A 25436-nucleotide genomic window follows, 5' to 3' on the forward strand; every position below is an offset into this window, starting at 1 on the left:
AAAAACGAAAACTAAGATTTGTATGGGAATTTCGCATGGGCTGCTCACAACGCGCATTATCGCCTACTATGCAGGACGACGTCTGCCGGGTCGACTAGTAAGAAATATAATTACAAACCATCATCAGTTCAATTTTATGTTTGTCTTAAATTATCTTTTCTATATACCTTATTTAACAAACATAAAGGTTGAATTTCACAATACAAGTTACTATATCAAACCTATATCAAACTATAGGAAATAGCGTTCGTTTTTTAAATATAATTATATTTATAATGAAAATGTCGTGCTGTATGTGTTGTGAAGTGAATTTAAAAAGGATACATTTGTTTTAGCTTGAAATTGAGTGAAGAACAACGTCGTGAAAACAGGTGTATCTGCTAGTAACAATCGAGCAGTGCATGATAATACCAACAGCTCAGAGGTAGGAAAATGAAAATAAATGTGTTTTATAATTTTGTTATTAATAATTTGAGTTTTCTGAACTTACCTAAAATATTACTTAAACGGAATTTTAAATAATATTTCAAACACTGAAGAATGTGTTCCATTTATTATTGTGTACGGTCGATGTGAGATATTGTAATTAAATCGATTTTAAATTTAATTTATTGAAAATTGTGATTAATATACGGGCTGTTAATAATATGGGAACATTTAGCCTATATAGCCTTTACTAGGATTTCAAGATATCTTTGCGGATAGAATCCTAACATAATTTAAGAAATTTTCTTCGATATTCCAATTCTAGGATTTATTAAGGGTACATCCTGCAAGTTTCATGATTTTCAAATATAACATCCAGTAGAGATTGTGGATTCTGAAATGTTGAATGCTAGGGCAAACTATCCAATACTCGTGGGTGTAACTTTAGTTGCGGTAGTACAGTGTGCGTCAAATCTACAAATAAAACGCAGCAACGCACTGCGCCCAATAATAAATCGATGAGTCAGTATACGAACCAAGTGAAAACAACATTGATTACCTTCAAGTACTGGTAAACATCGTTAAAATACCTTACCATCTTTTCGCCTGTGCTTCAATAGTTGCGGTAGACCTCAAAACAATGGGATTCGCAACTCGGGACCAATTTGCGATTTGGGCGTAACTTATTTTGTAAACAAACATTGGAAGGGGAATTTCTGGTAAAACAAGCATTTTATGAGGAAACCACGGTATGGATCCGACAGATTAAGCTTTCCTCTACCGGATAAGGGAATTAATTTGGAATAAAAACGCTTGCATTCTCCGGAATCCATGAAACAATGAGAGCGTAAATATCGCTACTAATTTTTAAATTTACGAAATTTAACCAAACTTTAGAAACTAAAAACACACATACAGACATCTTGGTTCGTCGAGCTGTGTCGGTTAATATACAGTATTGACCCGATTTTGCCATGTCTTTATTTTGTTGACCTCCGATTGTATCACGTTTTCGACACGACCAGACTTTATCGCGTCCCGATTGTATCACGTTTTTGACCCGATTTTGTCACTTTGTAAAATTCTGAAAATTTTAGTCATTTTTTTTTATTTTTGAAATGGAGCCTACAAACGCCCAAACAAGTCGGTCCAAAAATTGACTCCGCCCTCAAGAAAAAAAAAATGCTTCGGTTGCTGCTTTGTTTAACCGTATGTGAAGATGTTTGAACTAGAAATACTACAATAAGAGATCGGCGAAGACGCCATCTTGTTTCCAATCGAACCGTCAAAGGCGGTTACAATTAGACTTGTTTACTTTTTGCATCCATAAGAAGCAAGCAAAAAGTTCAAGTGTTGCCAGTATTATTTTCACGATTTCATGCATTTTCATACGTTGCCATTTCAACAGTTTTTCACTCCGCCGGTCTCTGGTTATAGGGTGGCTAGTTTGAACAACCATTTGACAGTTGGTGGCTCGGTAGGAAAATCAAAGCGGTTTGATTTTGGATTGACCTGTTGGAGGCGGAGTCAAAGCTCGCCGAATATGTTTGAGCGTTTTTGTAGTGAAGTCGCATAAACCTTCATATATTATTTCAAGACAGAATTTTCAAAACGACTTATCTGCTATCAGAGAGAGCTATCAGATTCTTCTTCTTCTTCTTTCTGGTTAGGGTGGTGCTTTTCTTTTGCACATACACACACCTAACTGGACTGGCATCGCAGGCCATATGTCCAACCTATTTCTATTTATACTCCGTGGAGTTTACAAATCGTGATCTGCTTCAGTGTTGTGCTTAATCATTATCAGACGATCATGATTGCAATTTTCATGTGAAAACTTCTCACGTGAAAACAGTAGGCGAGTTGTCACCGGCGACAACTTCTCAAATGTTGTACTCAAACGATAATAAACACAGAATTTTCATTCAATCATTAATCTTTACTAATAACAGCTAATTGTTAACAGTCCCGTTATATCTTCTATTTGGCGTTATAGCTTCATGCTAGTGAGGAAAAAGAGTTCAAAATGTAACGGTAAATGCTTCAAATCAAGATACGATTTTCAAACGATTCTTAATCGCTGGCGAGTTTTAATCACTTGATAATTTAAAAGTAAAATCGCGGGTGAGTATGATCATTCTCGATTTTTCGAAAATTTGATTTTTCCCAACCCTGATCTGCTTTATCAACCTTTTACATTCTTATTTGGAATTTTGTCGTATAAGACTTGTTGTTATTTTTCTTTTTATGTCCGTAGACTTTACTTTCTTTTATAGTCTGAGACTTTTTCACTGTATAAGGGCTGTTGAGGTGGTGGGAATCGAACCCATGATCATCTGATTCAGAGTCAGACGTGTAGACAACTACTCTACGGACCCCCCAGCAGATAAATCGTTTTGAAAATTTTGTCTTGATTTGATGGTTGGTGTTCAAGTTGGCGCGTCTGTTGTTGGTGAGTGAAATTGTTGGTAGAATTAATTGAGTGTTCGTGCCGTTGTTGGTGGAGCATGGTGGATACTTGACTAAACAATGGGTGGAGTTAATGTTGGTCAAACTGCATGACCATGTGTGTACGCTGCATTACACATAGCAGCAAACATTCACATCCTCGGCAATATTACTCCATTCTATTCTTGAAGCGGAAAACTAACATAATGAACGGTGTAGACCGAAGCTCAACCAGCAGGAAAAAAATTGAAATGCAGGTTATTGTTATAAATTATCAACTGTAGTGAAATACTCTCCATCCCATCATTTTACAACTGATTTGATGTCACTGTTGTCACCGGTGTTATCAATTGGAAAACAATGATTCTAGTTCAAAACAGAAACAAAAAATTTAAACTATTTACAATTAGGCGCTGACCCATTCTCACCCCTCAGACCCATTGTCACCCCCGATGGCGGTAATCCTATAGCCTTTCCGTAAATTTTGTGTCCGATAAAAGCAAAAACAAGCGCGGATCATAAAAAAAAACAATTTTCTTAATTTTCTACTCCAAATTTCACACCGGGGCAAATTTCACTCTTGCAAAATCTAAACCAACTTTATGACGTGCCAATGAAACAGGTCTCAACATTATGTTTGGAAGAATTTTTTCATCAATTTTTTACGGTAGGTAATCATTCAATGTTGAATAAGTATAATGATTATGAAAAAATCGATGGAACACTCGTTTTAATTTTTGTATTTTGGTTTTGTAAATTGGTTCGCATTTTCAACCCATCGGGGCAATTATAGAAATGCGTGGTGCAGGGCCAGTTGAAACCTCGGTGCTGCGGATGGAGTTGATTTTTTGTTCTCAAGCGAGAAAAGGGATATTTTGAAATCAATCCCAAAACCAAAATTATTTTGCTGTTTCATAGCTATCGCTCTTCGAATTTCTCTTTTCATGCTAGCCCAAAGGCGCGAGACTCTACATTCACTATGATTTACTTAAATTTCCACTGCAATATGGATATCGCAAAATTTATCAACAAGTGCTTTTTAATTGCTTCCCAACCAATTTGCCTCTCGGATTAAAATGGAAAAATATTTGTAACCAATAATACAAAACTCAAACGAAATTTATTTTAATTTTAATTATAATAAAGCATGTAATTTATCAATTTCACTTCACAATCCTACACGCCCATTCAATTGATGCGTTGAATGAGTGAAACGTGAAATAATGATCTATTTCAACAAACGAGAGAAGAGTTTCTCACCTGCCAACTTTTGTACAAGGTGTTTTGCGTATCAATAAATATTTGATTTCATCAACTTTAATTTTCAATAAACGTTCAGTTAGTACATTGATGAGTTTTTTTTCTATATAGTTTTGAATTCCAGCAACAAAAAATATTTATATGAAAACCAACAAATTTGAAAAAAAAAATTATGGCTTTGTCTGATTTTTACTACGGATGGAGCAAGTGAAAATTTTCTGACACTTAATGAATTTCTCAATTTTTTCGAAGAGAAACAACTTTTATTGGGCATATAGATAAACAAAAAGTGCAAATTTAAACTCATTCGAAGGCATTTTGTTGTTTGAGTAATAACAAATTGAGAATCGAATGTGCGCATCAAAATATTGGGTAATTCGCAAGAAAAACAGTTATTTATGGAGATTACCCACTTGCCCCACTGTACCTCACTGATTAAGTCCCACAGAAAAAAGCTTCACATTAAAATATTTTCAGATTTAAAAAGGTAAAATTATCAGGGTTCACGGAGCTGATCTTCCTGCGTATGATGACCGCGGGTCCTTCATACACGTCGTTCAAGTAACGTAGAAAAATTATACAGTTGATACGATAGGACATTGTACTGGAAATAGCTGGATAACTGTCCAATAATTGAATTATTTGGGGACTTCAGCTGAAATACGGCTTTAAATATTGCATCAATATTCACTACGAAAGTCGAGCATTTGAGTGTATAGCAACAGACGAAAATTCAAATTTCTAGTGATGTTCGCTGAATATCTCAATTATTAAGCCTGACGTAATAATCTTGAACGAACAGTTCGCACACTGAGCAGCTCGTTTGGCAGATTTTAATGTCCATAGCGCAGTCGTTTGCCCAGCACACTCGGATTTCCGATCACACACGTTTTTCTTAAAACGTGTCGATCGATAATTTACGTCAGAACAAAATTTCGTGGCTGCAGTTTTAACATCTTTTTTAATCCAATAAGGTCAATAGCTCTACGATACTTTGATTGTGAACTTTGGAGAAATAAAAACTGAAACGGACAACTGAAACATTAAAATCGTGTGTCAATACTTTGTCGATCGTTACGATCAAAGAAAGGTGATAAACTAATGGTTTTATCTGAATAGGTAATCAAGCAAATAAATGCCCGACTATGGGGTTAGCGAAGCGTTGATAATGAGCAAAACAAAGATCTAAAATGCGGTAGTTGACATTCATTTGGTGGAACTGCAGATGGCAAGAAATTACTCCAGTATGGAAAGAGAAACGTGTCTAGTATCCAACGGCCGAGGAGATCAACAACGAATTGCAATCATGATAGATTCATCAGCTGATCTGCCTATTTTTATTGAAAAAAAAAATGGATCGACAATGAGCTTAAATGTACCTAGAGTCCCACGATCGATTAGCAGGACAAATCCGATTGTTGTCTGCTCTAGACTCGCGTAAGAAGTATTAACAACAATTCGTATTTTCAAGCCGATTTTTGCAGCTACTTATACGACACCTCATGTTGATTTCCAACTGTTGCTACGACTACAACAGCTACGATCACAATAAAATACTTCATATTCAGAGTCGCACACCTAGCTGGAAATCGTGTTCTCATTAGTTCAATAGTAGAATTATAACTTCACCATCATTTAAGTAATAGGGGCAGTAGGGGCAATATGAACATACGGGGCAATATGAGCCACCCTCATTTTGAGCTTATTGACAAGTTCTATCATGTAAAAGTTATACGATATTTAAGAGGATGCTCCACATATGCATCAACGTGAAAACAGCATTAAAATTCAATTCAAACATGAAAATACACTTGAAAGTGTAAATTTTCGCTGCATAGGCAAAATTATTATAAGATTTGAAGTTTATAAATAAGGTTTTGACACAAAACTGATTAAAATACAGGCCAAAAATACACCACAATCCAAAGATATATTAAAATTGAATATTGTGCACACATGTTTGTATTGATACAAATCTGAATTTATCATAAAACTGTTTTTTCCCAAAACCAGTCTCTATGGGGCAATATGGGCATACCTGCAGAGCCAGATATCAGGCCTTAAAATGCGAACAAGTTCAAATTTCAGTAGTTAAATACAAGAATATTATCATATATGTAAGATTCATTACGAAAAAATTACAACAGCGCATTATTGCGATTGAAACAGAAAAAATGATCATTGACCAATTGAAATGTGGCTGTTCAAACGGTGAAGAGTGGCAAATCGGTTCAGTCCGTTGTTGTGCGGTTTTTTAATTTTATTTGGTATGGAATACTCACAACTGTTGTAAGAATATCATATTCTTCCATATTACGATACTTTTTTCGCCTAAATAAACGTTTTGGATGGGTGGCCCATACTGCCCCAAATGGTGGCTCATATTGCCCCGTATAGTCGGGAACACACATTGCAATCAATACATTTTCAAAAGTGTATTCCAACAATTTCCAAACGCATTTTTCGTCATTCATCGACATTATATGAAAGGTAACATTCTCTAGTATAAGTCAACTACATTTGAACGATGTTTTTTTGAGCTTTTCAGCGCTTTTCGGAACGATTTCCTTAGGTGGCTCATATTGCCCCGATCACCCCTACAGCAGAACGTTGTTTTGCAATTACCAAACCTGTAAATTGATAAACTTCCTGTCACTGTAGGTTTACATGTTATTTTAGAAAAACTTCCGAGATCATACCACTCACATACCTTACAACATACCTCACATACCTTACAACAACTAAACTGGATTCTCTTCAGAAAAGCTTTAATGAAATCTCATGAGTAAATGAAAAATAAGATAAAAGTGTAATAATCCGCAAGTTAAAATATTTGATAAATAGTCGAGTATTCTGGTAGGATAGTGTGAGAGTACAAACATATTAATAAAAACGATTTATCTTCTTGGCTAAATTTAAAGTATCTCACAACAGAATGGTAATGGAAATAAAAAAGCTCCAAAGTAGGTAGAGCGATACGAGTAAATAATTTTGAAAAAAAAAGCGATTTCAAAATCATTTGAAATTAGAAAAAAATATCAACAAGTATTGTAATGTATTTTTCCGTAGTACTAAACTACAAGAAGTTAACAAAGGCATACACAATGAAGGATTATAACAACTACGTGCAAAGAATGTTACTTGTTGTTTGTTTATCAATTTAACATTCAAAACAATAAACAGATTATGAACAAGAAACAAAACTCTAAATCTACAAACGTCTTCGACGTTAATTTTTTCATTCGATATTTTTTGCAATCCTAATAGTCTTATTCATATTTTAGGAAAAAAAATCAAGGTTTATTTCAATTAACTAAATTAACATCAATAACAACCACCAACCATCGAAATGTATGTATGAGCAATGAAAAGCATGCTATTTTTTCAGTTATTCATCGACAGACTTGAATTCTTTTACAGTGAAGCTTGGCTTTGGGAGATGGTATAAATAGGGGAAGGCGAAATTTATTTATAGTTATTCTTGATACGCCAGCTGAATCGTGCACAGCGCCCCTCCTACACACGACTACAAGGCAAACATACAAACGCTAATATTTCGCTGTACGTTCTCCACATATTCCGTTTCTAAAATTAGATTTTTCTTTTTCGAAATTTGTCCGGAAATCAGGCACGAAGTTTAATTTTCATTACCAGCAAATAACATGCTGCATTTCCAGAGTATTGGAAGACACTACTGATACGTATACGCAGGATCAATCGAATACAATCAAAACTGAATGCAAATCGAATTGCGATAGGCAGCAAGTATGTTGCATGACTTTCACTGGCTCGAATTGTTTGCAGTGAAAATAATACATTTAAGAATTCCACAGTATGCGCTCACTGAAATGGTGTGAACATAGGACCCTGAAAGCACGTCAACTAACTACTACAGACGCCAACGTAAAAGTATTTCGGATTTTGTCTCGAGCTAACAGCCATGATCCACTTATATATTTATAAACCAAAAATCTTAAAATATTTATCATTTTGGCATACTGGATCTCATATATATGTTTTTATAAATAAAACACATTAATTCACTCTCAGAATGTGCCATATCTAAATTCACTTCATATCATCTTCACTTCATCAAATTGCACTCAATTGCACTAATCATACACGTTGGACTTGTGATATGATGTGTAATTTGATGTCTGTATCAAATTGATTCATCGTGAAGAAATTTTCCCTTCAGATTTGTACATTGCTAAGATTTAGTATCTAAAGTTTATTTGCCAAAAAAAATAATACTGTCCTTGAATTGACGATCTGGCGGTAGATATACTACAGGATAGATTTTTGTTTCTAAAAATGCAATGTTCGTCGATTTTTTGAAGATGCCGAGAGCACTGTACACATTTTTCTCTGGCAACGTGTTATGTCCAATGACATTGAATATACACTTGTAGTAGCCACATAGGAAAAATAAAAAGATGCTCACCTTTTTCTGTTGTTTTTCCCAGGCAGGATCTAGCAGACCTTCGCGTTCCCACTCTTCTTCTTGTTCCATGTAGCTTTCTTCGCCGTACTGCACGGCATAGTCACCGTTTTCCATCATTATCCTTGCTTATTTCTTCAATGATTGGACCGAAAACCGTTAGCCGCCGTTTTATGAATAATGATTCGATACAAACAATCGTAAAATGCCAGCAACACCTTTCAACGCACAATAGAGAAAGAAAAAAGTTTCAATTAAAATTTTCCACCACCTGATTTTTGACTACGTTATGTAAGAAAGAACAAGCGAACGAATTTAAAAAATGTAGAATCGCACTTGACGACCGATTTGCACAAACAAGTTTCTGTTTTCGAGGCAATGTAAATATTAATTATTCATTTTATTAGCATGACTCAATGGCAGCTTTCTAGTGGAGCAATTGATTTTTTATCCAAATATGATTTCAACGTAAATGATTTGTATTACGTGCTACTTGTATATCGCTCGAACCGCTCGCGTTGGTAGCAAACTCAAAACTAACGTAAAATAGTCTGCTCGCGCATTGGCTATTTTTTCCACTCTTGCTTGTGAAAAGCTGACTGCGCACCCGTCCTATGCGAAAAACCCCACATTGGTACGAGTAAGACGACTAGCATCACATAAACCTGAGTCAACTTCATATTTTTGAATGATAAAATAAATATACCTACATATCAATATTTTTAAATACATATTAAAAAAACAGCACCTTTCCTTTTCAATGTTACGAGAATAAGCATCTACACCCCCTTTTGTGAATGGGTTGGTTCCAAACAGAAAAACTTTTCTTCCTCGAATGCAACAGATTAAGAATGGAAATCAAATGAAGTGATTTGCCTATTGTAGCAGGCACGGCACGACAGTTGTGCTAAGAAGGGAGTAATGCAATAAACTTCAATCAATCATTAACTATTTTTTGCTGGACATCTGTTCTTTTTTCTCAGCTCAGAATAAAAAACCTATGAATGATTGTTTAATTTTAACTGCAATTATCACCACTGACAAGAACAATGTTGTTTGTTCTGCATGTCCAAGGAGACACAATGCCCGTAATTAAATTTGTTTGAAAATTATTCAATTAAAATTTCATAAAAAAACGAAAAAAAGTCCTTCGCATGGCAATCTACAGTGGTGCGCTGCAGAACAAAGGTTGTCAAAATGATCCTAAACATAGTTTTATGTTAGTATTATGGCATTTTGGCGCTTTTTGTCACGCACAATCTTGCGCGGTGGGGGGGTGGCATTAATTCCGCATTCAGTTCTTCCGCATCTTTGCGAACTATCATTTTTCTGCTAAATTCAGTTTTTGAAGACAGATCATTTTTTCACAAAACGACGATATAACTTGTTAAAAGACGAGTTAGCTCTATCGCATTTAATTCTACCACTTGAATGTAACTTCACATATACGTATTTCAACCTCAACAATGAAGCTGTCTTCAATGTCTCGTACTTGACTCAAATGGTAGAATTGAACGGGATAGTTAGTACTAAATCATCTTATGATAAGTAATAAGACAAAAAGTTAAAAAAAAAACTAATCAATCGATCTATTTTCTTGCTAAATTTCTTTTGTCTTGTAAGGTCAAATAGTTGTTTCGACATGAAAAATCAAGTATCTTTCTTTATTGGTTTATACATCAACAAGCATTCTAGTGCCCCAATAATGTTTGGTCTTATTCTAATCTTAGTTCTATTTGGTCGGGGTTCTGCCAAAACGCACCAAGCGGCTTTTTGACTGACTTGTGATATTTTGATCATAAACGGAAAACGGGAATCAATTCATACGTACATTTGTTGAAGGATATCCTCAGTTATTGGGTAGAGGGATATCTAAAACGATGTGTGATCAATTAAATCTGCTAAACGCTTGGGCTGAAAAATAGGTAATTTTTTGTAGGCGTTTATAGCGCTTTGCAGAACCCTGGCCATTTGTCAAGTCAAATCAATACACAATTAAAAATCGTCAATTTTCCAGTCCCCAAAATACACTGGACGAAGCGTTTGACGAGAAACATTGAAATCTGCAGACCTATGACAGCTATAGTAGGCTATAGTTTGTGCGTCGAAATGGTAGGCGGAGCAGTATGTTGTTACGTAACGCTCGAGGGTGACATTGATGTTAATCTGATTCAGGACTCTTGGGGAGCCTACATAACCTTTTTTTTCTAGAGTTGGTATCAGGCATCAGAACGTATCACCTCAATTTGGGAGATTTGTGCCATCGCCTTCACACACACCTGACGTAGAAGGAAGTGATGGGATGGGAGAAAAATGGGAAGTTTGGGAAATGGACATTTGAAGAGGGCATATAACGTATAAACGTACAAAAGCTCATCGCTCCTTCCCAACAAACAACGACAAGCTACAAATAAGCATCTAAGTCGAATTATTGTTTATTTGTAATCTTCATAGCTGAATAAAATGGATGCTGAATAATTCGCTAGACAGATTTGATCTCAGCATTTGATCCAACTAATATTCGACTTGGCCTATTTATTTGTTTACGAACTAACGTTTTAGTTTTATCACATTTCAGCGCATTTCCCAACAAACATTCACTAGTTTAACTAACATCAGTGTGATGATTCAGTTCAGCAATGTGCTGAATTATGTCTGTACTATTTCTTATCGCAACTTCTGTTCAGGCTTTGTTCACACAATTTTGGAGAAATTATACAGCTACAACATCTCATTTCGAAAAACAACTTTGTCACCTGATTCGTTAAGTCTTTAATAAGCATTTTACTTAGCCTTAATTCAGCTACATGTAAATTCTTCGAAAATAATAACGCATTGAGAGTAACATGATCAAGATCTCCATTAAACGTATTGCAATTGCTATTTTCATATAATCATTTTAAAATTTTCCTAAATCGGGTCTCGAACTGCTGACATTTGATCATCCGCCGGTAACGTTGCCATCCGCGCCATCCTTGATTTGTAAGTTATGGATTACTCAATGCAAAACATAAATAATCGTATGGCTCTATATGAATCATAATTGGACTCTTAATCAACAAGTCAATCTGTCAAACTACAGTTTGTTAATAACTGTACAAGATTTTTATTTCAACCATTGTTCAGCCTGTCATAACCATTCAACACTGGGAAAAAATATAAGAAAATAATGTCAAAACGATAAAATAAAATTCGTCTCCAATGATGGGGTTTATGAAAATTTAATGAATTTATGTTCGACCTTTCTCGGATACTCTGAATAACCGGGTTGCGATATTATTCTGCCATCAATACCACACATGCAGCGAGTAAATAACTACACATATCGACATTTATTTACATACAGTCGCCTCTCCCCATCTCGATATTGAAGGGACCATCGAGATAGGGAGAGATCGAGGAATGGAAGGAAATTTGAAATGGGTACTAGATTCAAAAAAGCTCGTTGCTATGAAAAACGACAACAAAACAAATGTCGTTTCCTGTTGTTGATGTGTTTGTTATTGTCCAAAGATGGTCTAGTAGCCTAAAAATCTGACCATATCGACATAAGGAGAGTGAATCCCGAACAAAATTTGATCAGAACCCATCGACATAGAGAGATATCGAGATAGGGAGGTTATCGAGATGTAGGAAGTCCAAATGTATGTAGGTTGAAGGGACTGAGGAAACCATCGACATAGGGAGAGATATCGAGATATAGAACATCGAGATGTGGAGAGTCGACTGTATAAAAGAACAACTAGTATATAGGAAATCTGTAACAGACATGTAATATGGTCGATTTATTTATATGAATTTGTTTGTGTTCGTTTCCTTTTCAACTTTACAACAACTGCATGAATTCTCTTCATTGCACCAGTTATTTTGTTCATTATAATCTTCAACAGCTTTATTCTAGATCAGGAATTAATTATGTATCACGAAACAATTATGCATTGCCCCACGAATATAAAAAGCCTGAGTGTTCTTGACAATGAATCCAACAATGTCTTGAAAATGAATTATTATTTTCCTATCCAAATATCATCAATTCAAGCCATCACGATTCTCTTTCAAACGGAAAAGCAAACTATTATCATGTTTTCTCTCACTGTGCGATAGATCCGGTAAAGGTGATATCCAATGGTTAAGAAGGACAACGGTTAAGAAGGATGTCTAATGCTTGCTTATTAAAATACTATTCAAACTCAATCCGACAATCCTTTTAGAGCATCACATCATAGTCGAACAGAGAGTTTTGAAAATCATTAGTTCAGCACATTGATGAAAGTTCGAGACCCGATTTAGGAAAATTTTAAAATGATTATATGAAAATAGCAATTGCAATACGTTTAATGGAGATCTTGATCATGTTACTCTCAATGCGTTATTATTTTCGAAGAATTTACATGTAGCTGAATTAAGGCTAAGTAAAATGCTTATTAAAGACTTAACGAATCAGGTGATAAAGTTGTTTTTCGAAATGTAGCTGAATTAAGGCTAAGTAAAATGCTTATTAAAGACTTAACGAATCAGGTGACAAAGTTGTTTTTCGAAATGAGATGTTGTAGCTGTATAATTTCTCCAAAATTGTGTGAACAAAGCCTGAACAGAAGTTGCGATAAGAAATAGTACAGACATAATTCAGCACATTGCTGAACTGAATCATCACACTGATGTTAGTTAAACTAGTGAATGTTTGTTGGGTTATCTCAACGGATTACGGATTATGAACCACAGAATACTCTGAAGGTTCAGGTTTCTGAAGTCAATTTCACTAAGTAAGTGTTTGCCAAAACTTTAGAAACACAATTGCGCATAGACTGGGCAGTTACATATCAGATGATAAGAAGTTCCATAATCGGATTCACAACTATCATAAATAGATGATTCAATGCATTGAATATTTGCCATGTGATAGTTTAGTCGGCAGTGACCTGTCAAGGTCTTGACTAAGACATTGCAGTTCTGTTTAGACAGATTAGCTAAATAGCTTGCTACTACCGAAGATGGCTCCCGGATGTACAATTTTGTTTGATGACATGAATCCAGACTACTCCAATGCCATTTGTGCTGAGTGGCAGCCCAAGAGTTAATCAAAAGCTTCACCCAACACTTGGATATTGGTATAGCTGGCTCCAATAAAGTCATGTGATGCTTCATTACGTGCTAACTCACCAGCCACCAGCCACTCACGTTTCCAGCTATGGAAGAATGACCAGGTGCCCATAAAAGGTGTAAAGTATTAACGGAATTCAGTTCATCAATTTGAGTTCGACATGCGATTATTAACGATCTTGAGTTGGCCGAAGCGAGAGCTTTAATAACTGCTTGGCTATCTGAACAGAAGTATATTACTTTGCCCATAATGCGTTGCTGCAGTGCGGATTGCACTCCACACATAAGGGCAAATTGAAAGACAGTGCAGTGTATACCCAGTGAGTGGGACAGTTCCAATCTCAGCTCACGCGAATAGACGCCTGCACCTGCTCTACTTTTGAGGAGATAACCGTCAGTGTAACAAACAATGCTGTCCGACATACTTCTCTCCAAATAGCCAGATGTCCACTCATCCCGCGAGGGGAATTGATGTTCTATAAGGAAAATTACTAACGTGTGTGAGATCACTTGGAGCAAGAAGAATTTTGTCCCAATTAGCTATAAGCGGTAACAAAGAAGTGTGTTTAGATCTGCGGTTTACAGGATTCTCTTCCATAAAACCGAGTACCCAGAATCGGTAAGTACAAGAAAATGCTTCTTTTTTTAAGATGTATGTGTAGTGGAGCCACGTCGAAGAGAGCTTCGAGAGCAGCCGTGGGAGTTGGAGAGCATCATTAAGCACATCCTTTGAAGATGTAGACAGAATTGTCCTCACTTCACCCTTTTGCCACCACACAAGACATCTATCAGCCAAAATTGGCCGTAAAACTGTTGTGTAAATTCATTTGATATATTTGGGTTTAAGACCCCAAGTTTTACCAAAGGTTCGTCGGCATTGGCCGAAAGCCATACACGTCTTTTTGATTCTGAACTCACTGTAGGAGTCCAGGAAAGCTTTGAATCAAGAATTAGACCCATATACTTTACCTGATCAGTTACATTGATTTCAGAACCAAAAAGATGTAATGGACGAATACCATTACGGTTATCTTTTTTCCGTGAAAAGAACAATAGATGTTTTATTCGGATTAACCGAAAGGCCATATTGGCGACACCAACTTTATACTACCTGAAGATTACCTTTTGAAATCCAAAGAATTTCTCGATGAATTTTTGTACGGAAAAGGATCGTTCTTTGCAGAAAGCCATTTGGTCAAAGACTATAAGGCTGATAGTTCATTTCATTTATTTAGTCTACATCTAAACAGAAAACACTGAAACAACAATTTGACGCCACAACGGTTCGAGACCGCATCTCTCCATCCTCGAATACGCCCCACGCTCGTCGTTTTGCACCTGGTCTGCCCATCTCGCTCGCTGCGCTCCACGCCGTCTCGTACCTGCCGGATCGGAAGCGAACACCATCTTTGCAGGGTTGCTGTTAGGCATTCTTGCAACATGTCCTGCCCATCCTGCCGTAATCTGGAAAAGTGACGTAACAGCCATTTTACAACATGCACACACAAAGTACTCGTTAACACCATTTTTGGAAAATGGCGTATACGTCACTTTTTCAGATTACGGCAGCATCGTACCCTTCCGGCTTTAGATACCTTCTGGATACTGGGTTCGCCGTAGAGTTGGGCGAGCTCGTGGTTCATTCTTCGCCGCCACACACCGTCTTCTTGCACACCGCCAGAGATGGTCCTAAGCACCCGCCTCTCGAATACTCCGAGTGTCCTCCAAGTCCTCCTTGAGCATTGTCCATGTTTCATGTCCGTAGAGGACAACCGGTCTTGTTAGCGTCTTGTACATGACACATTTGGTGCGGGGCGAATCTTTTTTGACCGCAGTTTCTTCTGAAGCCAGTAGTAGGCCCGACTTCCACATATGGTGCACCTTCGTATTTCACGACTAACATTGTTATCAGCCGTTAGCAAGGATCCGAGGTAGACGAATTCCTCGACCACCTCAAAGGTATCCCCGTCTATCGTAACACTGCTTCCCAGGCAGGCCCTGTCGCGCTCGGCTCCGCCCACAAGCATGTTCTTTGTCTTTGACGCATTCACCATCAGTCCAACCACCTTTGCAAATCTTCGGTCGACAATGTCCATGTCATCCGTGAAACAAATAAATTGACTGGATAGGTTGAAAATCGTACCCCGACTGTTACACCCGGCTCTCCGCATGACACCTTCTATCGCAATGTTGAACAACAGTCACGAAAGTCCATAACCTTGTCTTAGTCCCGGCGCGATTTGAACGAACTGGAGTGTTCGCCCGAAATCTTCACACAGTTTTTCATCCACCGTTGCTTTGATCAGTCTGGTAAGCTTCCCAGGGAGCTGTTCTAGTCCATAATTTTCCATAGCTCTACCCGATCAGCAATGCTTAACAAAATTATATCAAGGGGAGTTATTTATTTCAGAAAAATATTGTAACAAAATGTGTTATAAATTTGGCTGGTTAGTTGTTAAAATAACAAAAATTATATTTAAAAAAAACCCTCTAGCTGTAACACAATTAAATCAGAGGTTGATACCTTCATATCAACATTATAACAAACGTTGATATAATTATCCTGTGAAAAATATACTTTAAAGATAATTGCCTACATCGCGTATAAAAATCTGGTACGGTACAACGACGGATTTCCATCCATAATGTAGGCAATAAAATTTGTACTAGCTATTAATATCGAATATAGATTCAAGTTATACTGGAGGTGATAACCTCCGATTTTTTCCAATATCTACAAAAAATATAGGCAATTATTTTGTGTAAATATACATAACTAATGTTATTATATGAAATAAAACTGATATGAAATTAATCTGGCCGAAGACATATTTTTATCGAATTTTTTAATTATAACACACGTTGTTTTAAATAACAACCATTGATATAATTGAATTAGAATTTTGTTATGCATTGCTGATCGGGTACACGGTCTATACTGTCGTATGCCGCCGCCGTTGGGACCTGGTATTCACGGCATTTTTGAAGGATTTGCCATACAGTAAAGATCTGGTCCGTTGTCTAGCGGCCGTCAACGAAGCTTCCCCTTGATAACTTCCCACGAACTCATTCACTAATGGTGACAGACGACGGAAGATGATCTGGAATATCACTTTGTAGGCGACATTAAGGATGGTGATCGCTCGAAAGTTCTCACACTTCTCACACTCCAGCTTGTCACCGTTCTTGTAGATGGGGCATATAAACCCCTTCCTTCCACTCTCCGGTAGCTGTTCAGTTTCCCAGATTCTGACTATCAATTTGTGTAGGCAAGTGGCTAGCTTTTCCGGGCCCATCTTTATGAGCTCAGCTCCGATACCATCCTTACCAGCTGCTTTATTGGTCTTTAGCAGGGTTTCGACTTTTCGTTTCAATGAGACCAAAGCAAGCGTTTTTCGGGCCAAGGGAAAATCTTGTTTCGTTGTTTATGTGGAGGATCATCTTTCACCCATCAATCTTTTCTCTAGAATTAGCATTGGAAGATGAACGAAAATCTTGCCTATTAGATGAAAATCCTTTTTCGTTTCATTACTTTTACCTCTCACTCACTTTTCGCGAGAATTATCGCAGAACAATTACAAAATTGTATGGCCGCGCCGGGATTCGAACCCAGAATAGTAACAAGAATAGCTGTGGGGATGCGCTTACTTTAGCCACACCACCACGCTATCTGTATGAAAGCGTTAAGTTATTTGTTCCACATAAGCTAATACCATTTGCATTGATGATGCCACGAAAAGACTCGAATATGAAAGAAAAAGAGCAAACCAACGTTTAGCGGCAATCGAAGTGAGCGAAAAATTGTTATCACTCTCCAGGCTGTTTTTCATTCCCGAAAAGCGATTTCTCCCCGAAAACTTTCGTGAGGGAAGATCATGTGCTCCTGAGATTGAGTGAGCACTACGAACCCTGGTCTTTAGCTGTTGGATGTCATCCTCAACTTCCCTCAAGGTGGGGGATGGATGGCTTTCATCGTCCGCTGAACTGACGTAGTCATCTCCTCCGCTGCCTTGACTTTCACTGCCTGTACTCTCAGCGCCGTTCAAATGTTCTTCGTAGTGCTGTTTCCACCTTTCGATCACCACACGTTCGTCCGTCAAGATGCTCCCATCCTTATCCCGGCACATTTCGGCTCGCAGTACGAAGCCTTTGCGGGATGCGTTGAGTTTCTGATAGAACCTGCGTGTTTCTTGAGAACGGCACAGCTGTTCCATCTCCTGATAGTTGTTGTGTCGCTTGAAAATTGTCGATCTTTCATTTATTTTGAAGGCTCAATTGCCGTGAAGCGTTATGGAACGTACACACGGTCAAGCAGTTTGACCAACATTGACTCCACCTCTCGTTTATTCAAACATCCATCAAGTTTTACCAACAGCGACACGAACAATCAATTTATTCGACCAACAATATCACACACGAACGACCGGAGCGCCAACGTGAGCACCAACCATCAAAAAATATATGGGGGTTTGAGCAACTTCACTACAAATGCTCAAACATGTTCGGCAAACCTTGACTCCACCCCCGACAACTCAAACCAAAATCAAACCGTTTTAATTTTTTCCAACCGAGCCGCCAACTGTCAAATGGTTGGTCGAACAACTTCACACACGTTCAAACAAAGCAGCGAAGCGTTTTCTTGGGGGTGGAGTCAATGTTCGTCGAACTGCTTGACTGGTGTGTACGTTGCATTACGGAGCCGAAATCAAGTTTGACCATTCATTTCTTAATTTTTGTGTTAGTTTTGGGGAACCGAAAGATCCGCAGTTTGGTCGAGGAAAGGGAATACAATAATATAGTAGGGAAGGAAGGGAATTTAGGGTGCTTAAGTAATTACGATGAAATGTTCACATAGTTGTTTCACATCTGTAAAGGGACAAACAAACATTTTCTTGGAAGACAACAATGAGAGGAAGACATACGAAAGGAGTTAACATTGAAATGGACAACAACCAGAAGACATTCGTTGTGGGGCACGACATACAAGGGGATGGGCAGACTAAGATTACAGTCTTACATCAGAAACTTTTACAAATTGGTGGAAGAGATGTTCAGTTAATGAAGATCTGGGGTCGCAATTCTCCTCGCACGCCCACACGACATGATCTGTAACCTGCGGCTACAAATGTTGATTGCAGCTCCTCCGCAAGCATTAGTTTCCCGTCCATCAAGCCCACCATGTAATGTATCTATCTCGTATTAGGGAGACAAAACATCTCACCAATAGGAGATGGTGAATACCGAAATGAGTACCACACACGTCACTCACAAATTTATGCACAGCGGTTTGAGCGTGAGCATAAAAAGTAGAATGCTCACCCATTTCGTTCACTTGCTCTCCGTTGTCGCATGAGAGAAGGGATGCCAGAATGGTAGAATAACGCCGACTTCGGCATATTTCGTTGTTCTCTCGTACTTTCCTTGATATTAAAAGCTCAGCTTTATCCCGAATCAGGCTAGTCTGTCCCCAACCTCATACGGGAATAGTAATGCGCGTCGGAAAAGTAAAAAGTAAATTGAAAAATTGACACAGTTTAGTAAAGAAGATTTCTCTAGTAGTGCTGTTCAGAAAGTTAGTGGTCGAAAGTTAAAAGTGCTAGTTCGACAAAATAGCAATAGTACGGGAAAGATTAAAGCTATTGTAGTACGGTTAGTTACAAAAGCAGTGTTTCTATGTGGCAGCCATTGCTAAGCATTATATTGTTCTTTCTATAGAGTACGTTTGACCACAATTGTGATAAGAGATTCATTTGTTATAAAAAAACATCAAACTCAAAAAGGAAAAGGTAATTTTGTTTGTCTAGCTATACTCGATGTACAAGTGATACAAATGTGACGTCACGGGGGTATTAATTATGGCAGCAGGTCCGTATAGGGGCCTTTTCTTTTTCTTTGTGCTTGGCAGAGTAATACGGAGTTCGGTGGCCTTCTGTAGCAGTGCACGTGTTTCCCGTTCGTCGAATCGAGGTCTGTGACAGACGTTGGGTCTTCCTTCGCCCTGCAAGCGGCCATTTTGTCAACCCGGTGGCCCAAGGCCGGCCGACTAATCCGCCATCGCTGTGAGCCAAACGTGCGTCGATCTCGTGGCCATTCATCTACTTCGGTGTCACACCGCAAGCACCTTCGTCTTCTGCCGAGCCAAGGAACGGTTCGATTACCTCGTCCCGGAAGCTGTCCGAAGCCACCTTCCGACCTCTACAGACTATCATCGCGTCGCCACCAACGGCAAGCAACCGACGGAGGCTAAGGAACGAACCGCACATCCCTTCTACGGTGAGAGCAGCCCACGAAGATACCGGAGGCGAACCAGTAAGCATTCCGTGGCCCTCGCTGTACCACGGCGTGCCGAAGCCTCAACACTACAACGAACAAGACCGAAAAGCAGCCCGGCCATCGAAAAGTCGGACCCCTGAATGCCAGCAGCTACCTACCACCAACCGCCCAGTAATCGCATGCAATCGTCAACCGAAACTCGATGCCCGAGGAGACCAGAAAGTGATGAGTACCCCTATGTTGTAGTGACGTCACAGTAGATAAGGCCGATGTAGGCCAATAAATAGCATGTAAAACCGAAATCTTTGTGTAGGTAGCATTACTTCAGAGCAAGCATTCCCTGAGGTTTCTTCTCCACTGTTCTTTAATTGCATTCGTTTCTCCGGACTCATAAAGGAGTCGTCAAGCCTCGTCCGAAGAGGTCAGGTATAGAGTTTTCTGATTCGGTAAGCTTTTGAGCATTTCTTGTTCTGTACGATACTTTTTGGCAACCTTTCCGCCTTGCCACACCAGAGGGCACGTGTCGCGCAACACACGTGTGTATGTTCCTGTTGCGGGTGAATTTAAGTGGTGTGGTGTGAGATTATTAAGGTAAACGACCCTGTAATTGTCTCCCTTCCCTAGCTTCGGAGATAGCTGGCGGGTAACAGATCAATGTTCTGATAATCCACGCCGCAAACACAGATATTGCTTTCCGAGAGCCCCACTCTGAAGAGATGTGCGTTTAAAGAGTCTCGTCCCATATTCAAATTTTTGAACTATGGACGCTTCGACACCTGCGGGCGAATTGAATACAGCCATCTACCCAACCCCCCATTTATCCATTTCTGCTGCCAACTGATCAAAGTTTCCTGACGAACTAATGAGAAAAATTCATCGGATGTGATTTGCCGATCGTAAATATCACCTTCTACAGCGCCCACGCCCACGCCTACAGCACCCCAGCGCCGAAGAGTCCGCTTTCTAATTTCCCGGGATCGAGCAATGAGAAGGGACCCAGGCCATGGTGATTGTGAATGACCGGTTTGATAAAGCACTCAAAGCTTTCCGTATCCCGGTTAGAAGATACGCTGAGTGCTTTACAGATTTCATTGACCGAACAGCCTCCAGGGTACTTTTGTCGACGAAGATAAAGAAGGAAGCAATATGCTCAAGTGAATAATAGTGTACAGTTGCTAGTTCAGCGGTATACACGGAGCTAGGCTCTTTCAGCTTAATATAGGCGCTATGAAGAACGTTAAAAACACCGAAACCAGTGGAGTCATCCATTTTAGACCAGTCTGTAAAATAGCTTCTCCCCTCGCTGGCATGCCTATATTTGCTTGTAAATAATGGAGTATGACCTCCACACGAAGGAAGACTGGTATTCCATGAACCTCCTGCTTCATGGACAGATAAAAAGTAACAGAGGAACTGTAAGAGTCTAAGAAATTAGTCCTGTGTCTCATCGCGGATTGTGTTCGGTAGTGAAAAGTTTATTGTGTGGTGAAGTAGCTGCTTCTGGCGAGTGGCGAGTGAAGTAGCTGCTTCTGGTGACGCCAGTGAAGCAGGCTATTGTTACTGCTGCTACCTACAGCGAGATTTGACGCGTCGTTTTCCGAAGCTTGATTTTAATCAGATCAACAGTAACAAACAAACCATCACCGCACCTACATACCAGGTAGCGAACGAAATTGCTAAATACATGGCGTACAATGTTGAATATTTGGTTTATGTCCACTCGCGGGAGGTCGAAATAAACGGGCTTGGTAATCATATGGCTACCGCTTCTGCCTCATATGCAGGAGGTCGTGGGTTCAATCTCAGGCCCGTTCCATTTCTCCTACTTTGTATCTTTTCATATATTTCTCATGTTCTAGCAATCACTATAACTGGAAATGGACTTTCATACCGTTTCCGTCTTCTATCCTTATACCTACAAACTTGATTAGTTCTACCAGCTAACTGTTAGAATTCAAAATGAGCCAAAAAGTTCGTTTCGGCATCCAATTAGAATATACACCACCCTTCCATTACTACACACTAGCTTTATGTACCCGGCCTTGCTCGGAATTGCCAGTTTGGTTTTTAGGTTTTTTCACAATCAGAAAAAGATAAAACCAATTGGTCAACAGGGTAATTGTGTTAACTTATTGATACTTCAAGATTTCATTAAAATAAGGCTTTTGGAAACATTGACTGATCTTGAAGAAGGGATCGTTGTTTTGAATAGCCTTATTCCGGGAAAACGTCAATTTCTAAAGAAGGAAAAACATCCACCGATGCTTTATTTATTCATTATTTATATTTTTAAAGAAGGGATCACACCCACCATTGCCTACTTTTAAAGAAGCAATCACATCCGTCATCCAGAAGGAAAAACATTAATCATTGCTTTTCAATGGGCAAACCATGATTCCGATGAAGGGTAACAATAATCTTTGTTTTATACCCAGCAAATGCATGCTTTCTATGAAAGATTTTTCTGATGCTGTTCATAATTCATGTCGAATGACCTTAGGCCAAATAGTGTTATGTTAATGGACTGCTTCATTCAGGGATATGTCATTTTCAGGGAAATGTCATATTCTGGGATATGTGTATCGGTAAGAATCACTTTTGGAAAATATCATTTTCGTCATTTTTGGGGGAATGTTATTACCGGGAAAATGTTATTGTCACGGATTTGCTTTTTTTGAGGAATTCGGGAAATTTGTTTTCGGAGCTCGAATGAACTAAATAAAAGGGATTTTAATTTAAATCGTTTTCTAAGCAAAGCCCAAAGTCCCTCCCAGCCTCTCTATAATAGTTTCCTTTGGGTAGAAAATACGTGTTTACAAATTTGGTTTAAATTGACCCATCAATAAAAAGATATACTAAACTGTTAGTTTAATAAATATCCTCTCTCTCATTCAGCTATGACACTCCTACCCAGTCTGATATAGTCTTCCTTAAACAGAGAAACGGGTTCCAAATTTGGTGGTCATCGGTAAATGGGTTCAAAAGTTATGCTGAATTGATCGATAACTAAACAATACCCCTCTCTCACACCCTCCCCCTTTTCAAATGACCTACCCACATTCACTAAAATTGTTTCCTTAGGACAGACAATATTTGATACGGTTCAAATCAATCATTGGGTTCAAGACTTACATTGAGTTGATCGATTGCTGAACAATACTCCTCCCCCCATACCCTCCCTTTTTCAAAGAGCATCCCTAACCTAACTATCGTCGTCTCCTTAATATCAAGAATGTGTGTTCCAAACTTGGTTGAAAACGGCCAAGGGGTTCAAAAGCTACACTGAATTGATCAATAACTATGCAATACCCCTCTCCCTTGTCCAAAGAGTATGCTTAACTACTCTATAGTCGTCTCCTAAAGATAAAGAATGTGTGTTCCAAATTTGGTTGAAATCGGCCAAGGGGTTCAGGAGGTATACTAAGTTGATCGATAACTAAGCAACACCCCCCCCCCCCCCTCCCACTTTTTCCAAAAAGCATCCCTAATCCCCCTATCATCGTCTCCTTAAGATAAAGAATGTGTGTTCCAAATTTGGTTGAAATTGGCCAAGAGGTTCGAAAGGTACACTGACTTGATCAATAACTAAGCAATACCCCTCCCCCCCCTACCCCCCCCCCTTCCAAAAAAGCATTCCTAATCCCCCCATCGTCATCTCCTAAAGATTAAGAATGTGCGTTCCAAATTTGGTTGAAATCGGCCAAGGGGTTTAGAAGGTACACTGAGTTGATCGATAACTAAGCAATACCCCTGCCCCCACACCCTCCCCATTTTTCCAAAAAGCATCCCTAACCTAACCCCCCTATCATCGTCTCCTTGAGATGAAGAATGTGTGTTCCAAATTAGGTTGAAATCGGCCAAGGGGTTCCAAAGGTACACTGAGTTGATCGATAACCAAGCAATACTCCTCCCCCCATACCCTCCCCCTTGTCCAAAGAGCATCCTCAACCCCCCTATCGTTGTCTCCTTAAGATAAAAAATGTGTGTTCCAAATTTGGTTGAAATCGGTCAATGGGTTCAGAAGTTATGCTGGAACATACTGGAACATAGATTGGCAACCCGTTAACCAAGACGAACCTCTGCCATATAACCTGACCCCCATATTCCAATAAAATTCCGCAGGAACTCGTGGCGAGTGCAGAGGTGTTCTCAGCTTGCAGTGGGCGAGTGACTGCATCATCAATTCCTTCCTATCCCCGATGACCATGAGGACGTGGCCAGCGCCGTTATCGACCATCCAAAAAAACTAGAGCTCTCGGACTGTGCAATTTGAGGTTGGAGAGCAAATCCCATGCTTCCATCCATTGGTTCCCTGTGCAATTGCGATTGTTCTGGTCCATCACGGAGTAGCAATTACGAAATGCACGGTCATCATACGAAATGCACGGTCAACATCGAAATGCACGGCTCATGCTCTTGCTCATGCATGCCTTGCGGGTGGTCGAAATTGAATGTGTTATCAACGCAGCGAGCCTGACTTGCAAGAATGTACATGCCTAAAGAATGCAATGGAGTCTACCGTGGACATTCTGGACTGCAAGGAATTGCATTCAGCAGCCACGGTAGATGGAAAGAAGGTATATTCCAAGTCAGGTTCGTTTCGGGTGACGTTCGCCGGTTTGATGCTAGCAAAATATGTAGATATCGAAAATATGCTATTTGCGGTGCGTCTTTTTGTGCCAAGGGTATTTAATTGTACCAACTGCAAACAACATGGCAACAAAATGTGCTTATTGTGGTTTGAATCCTCCCATGGTTTGCAAGAATGCCCGGTGTACAAAAAGCGCACCCAAAAAGTGAAGCGCTCGTTGATACAGCGCTCCAAGCAATCGTATGCGGAAAGGGTTAGGTCGCAAGACACATCCGCCACAGCCACTGCTAGTTCAGACACTGTTCGTGTAAGGTAAGTGATTATTATGATTCCATATCCATTGATGAATTTTACTCTGACGTAGCCGATATGGATGATTCTGCGGAGGTACACGTGCCCGAAAAGAGGAAGCAATCGTCTTCTCCGGGATCGCGCCGTAAGAGAACAAAAATCATCCATAAAAGCTTGCCAAAATCTGAAGGTAATGTTTTTTTTTCCCGAAGCAACCTGCCCCTACTGCTTATTTTGATCCTAGTTGCAGTAAGACATACCCGCCATTGCCTAAATCCGATGTTCCAAAGAAACATCCGGCTAGGAGAATCAACGAAATGTAATTCGAATAGGACCAAATGGTCAACAAAGCCGTATTGATCAGTCTTTCTGTTCAAATTTACTAGGGGAAGAGTTTCGGTTGTGGGCACCCTTTTGTCTTTGATCCATAACTTTGGCCATAGTCGATCTTATGCCGACATTTGTATACCAATGACAAACTAGACTAATAACCTTACTACTAGCGAAAAAATAGTTTGATTTCATCGACTTGAAAAAAAATATATAAAGGATTTCTTTGCATTTTATCACCTCAGAATGCAAGTTCGCATTGTTTTCTATCGTTCT

The 25436-nt window shown here is 39.0% G+C and overlaps 1 protein-coding gene across 4 annotated transcripts in view; it reads right to left on the bottom strand.

Moving 5' to 3' along the window:
• The window catches only part of LOC134224705 (alpha-actinin, sarcomeric), a 65713-nt gene that overhangs the window by 33340 nt on the left and 6937 nt on the right, over nucleotides 1–25436 (bottom strand). For 2 of the 4 annotated variants that reach the window (XM_062704233.1, XM_062704234.1), the window contains exons 1-2: nucleotides 9062–9188; nucleotides 8579–8793 (exon numbers count right to left, since the gene is read on the bottom strand). In XM_062704233.1, coding sequence (XP_062560217.1) covers nucleotides 8579–8695 — 117 coding nt within the window. In that variant the 5' untranslated portion in view covers nucleotides 8696–8793; nucleotides 9062–9188. Of the gene's footprint in view, nucleotides 1–8578; nucleotides 8794–9061; nucleotides 9189–25436 lie in introns of those variants that run through there. The other 2 variants (XM_062704232.1, XM_062704231.1) reach the window with 1 other exon arrangement.

This window comes from Armigeres subalbatus, chromosome 3, assembly GCF_024139115.2.
Source record: "Armigeres subalbatus isolate Guangzhou_Male chromosome 3, GZ_Asu_2, whole genome shotgun sequence".
NCBI classification, from domain to species: Eukaryota; Metazoa; Arthropoda; class Insecta; order Diptera; family Culicidae; genus Armigeres; species Armigeres subalbatus.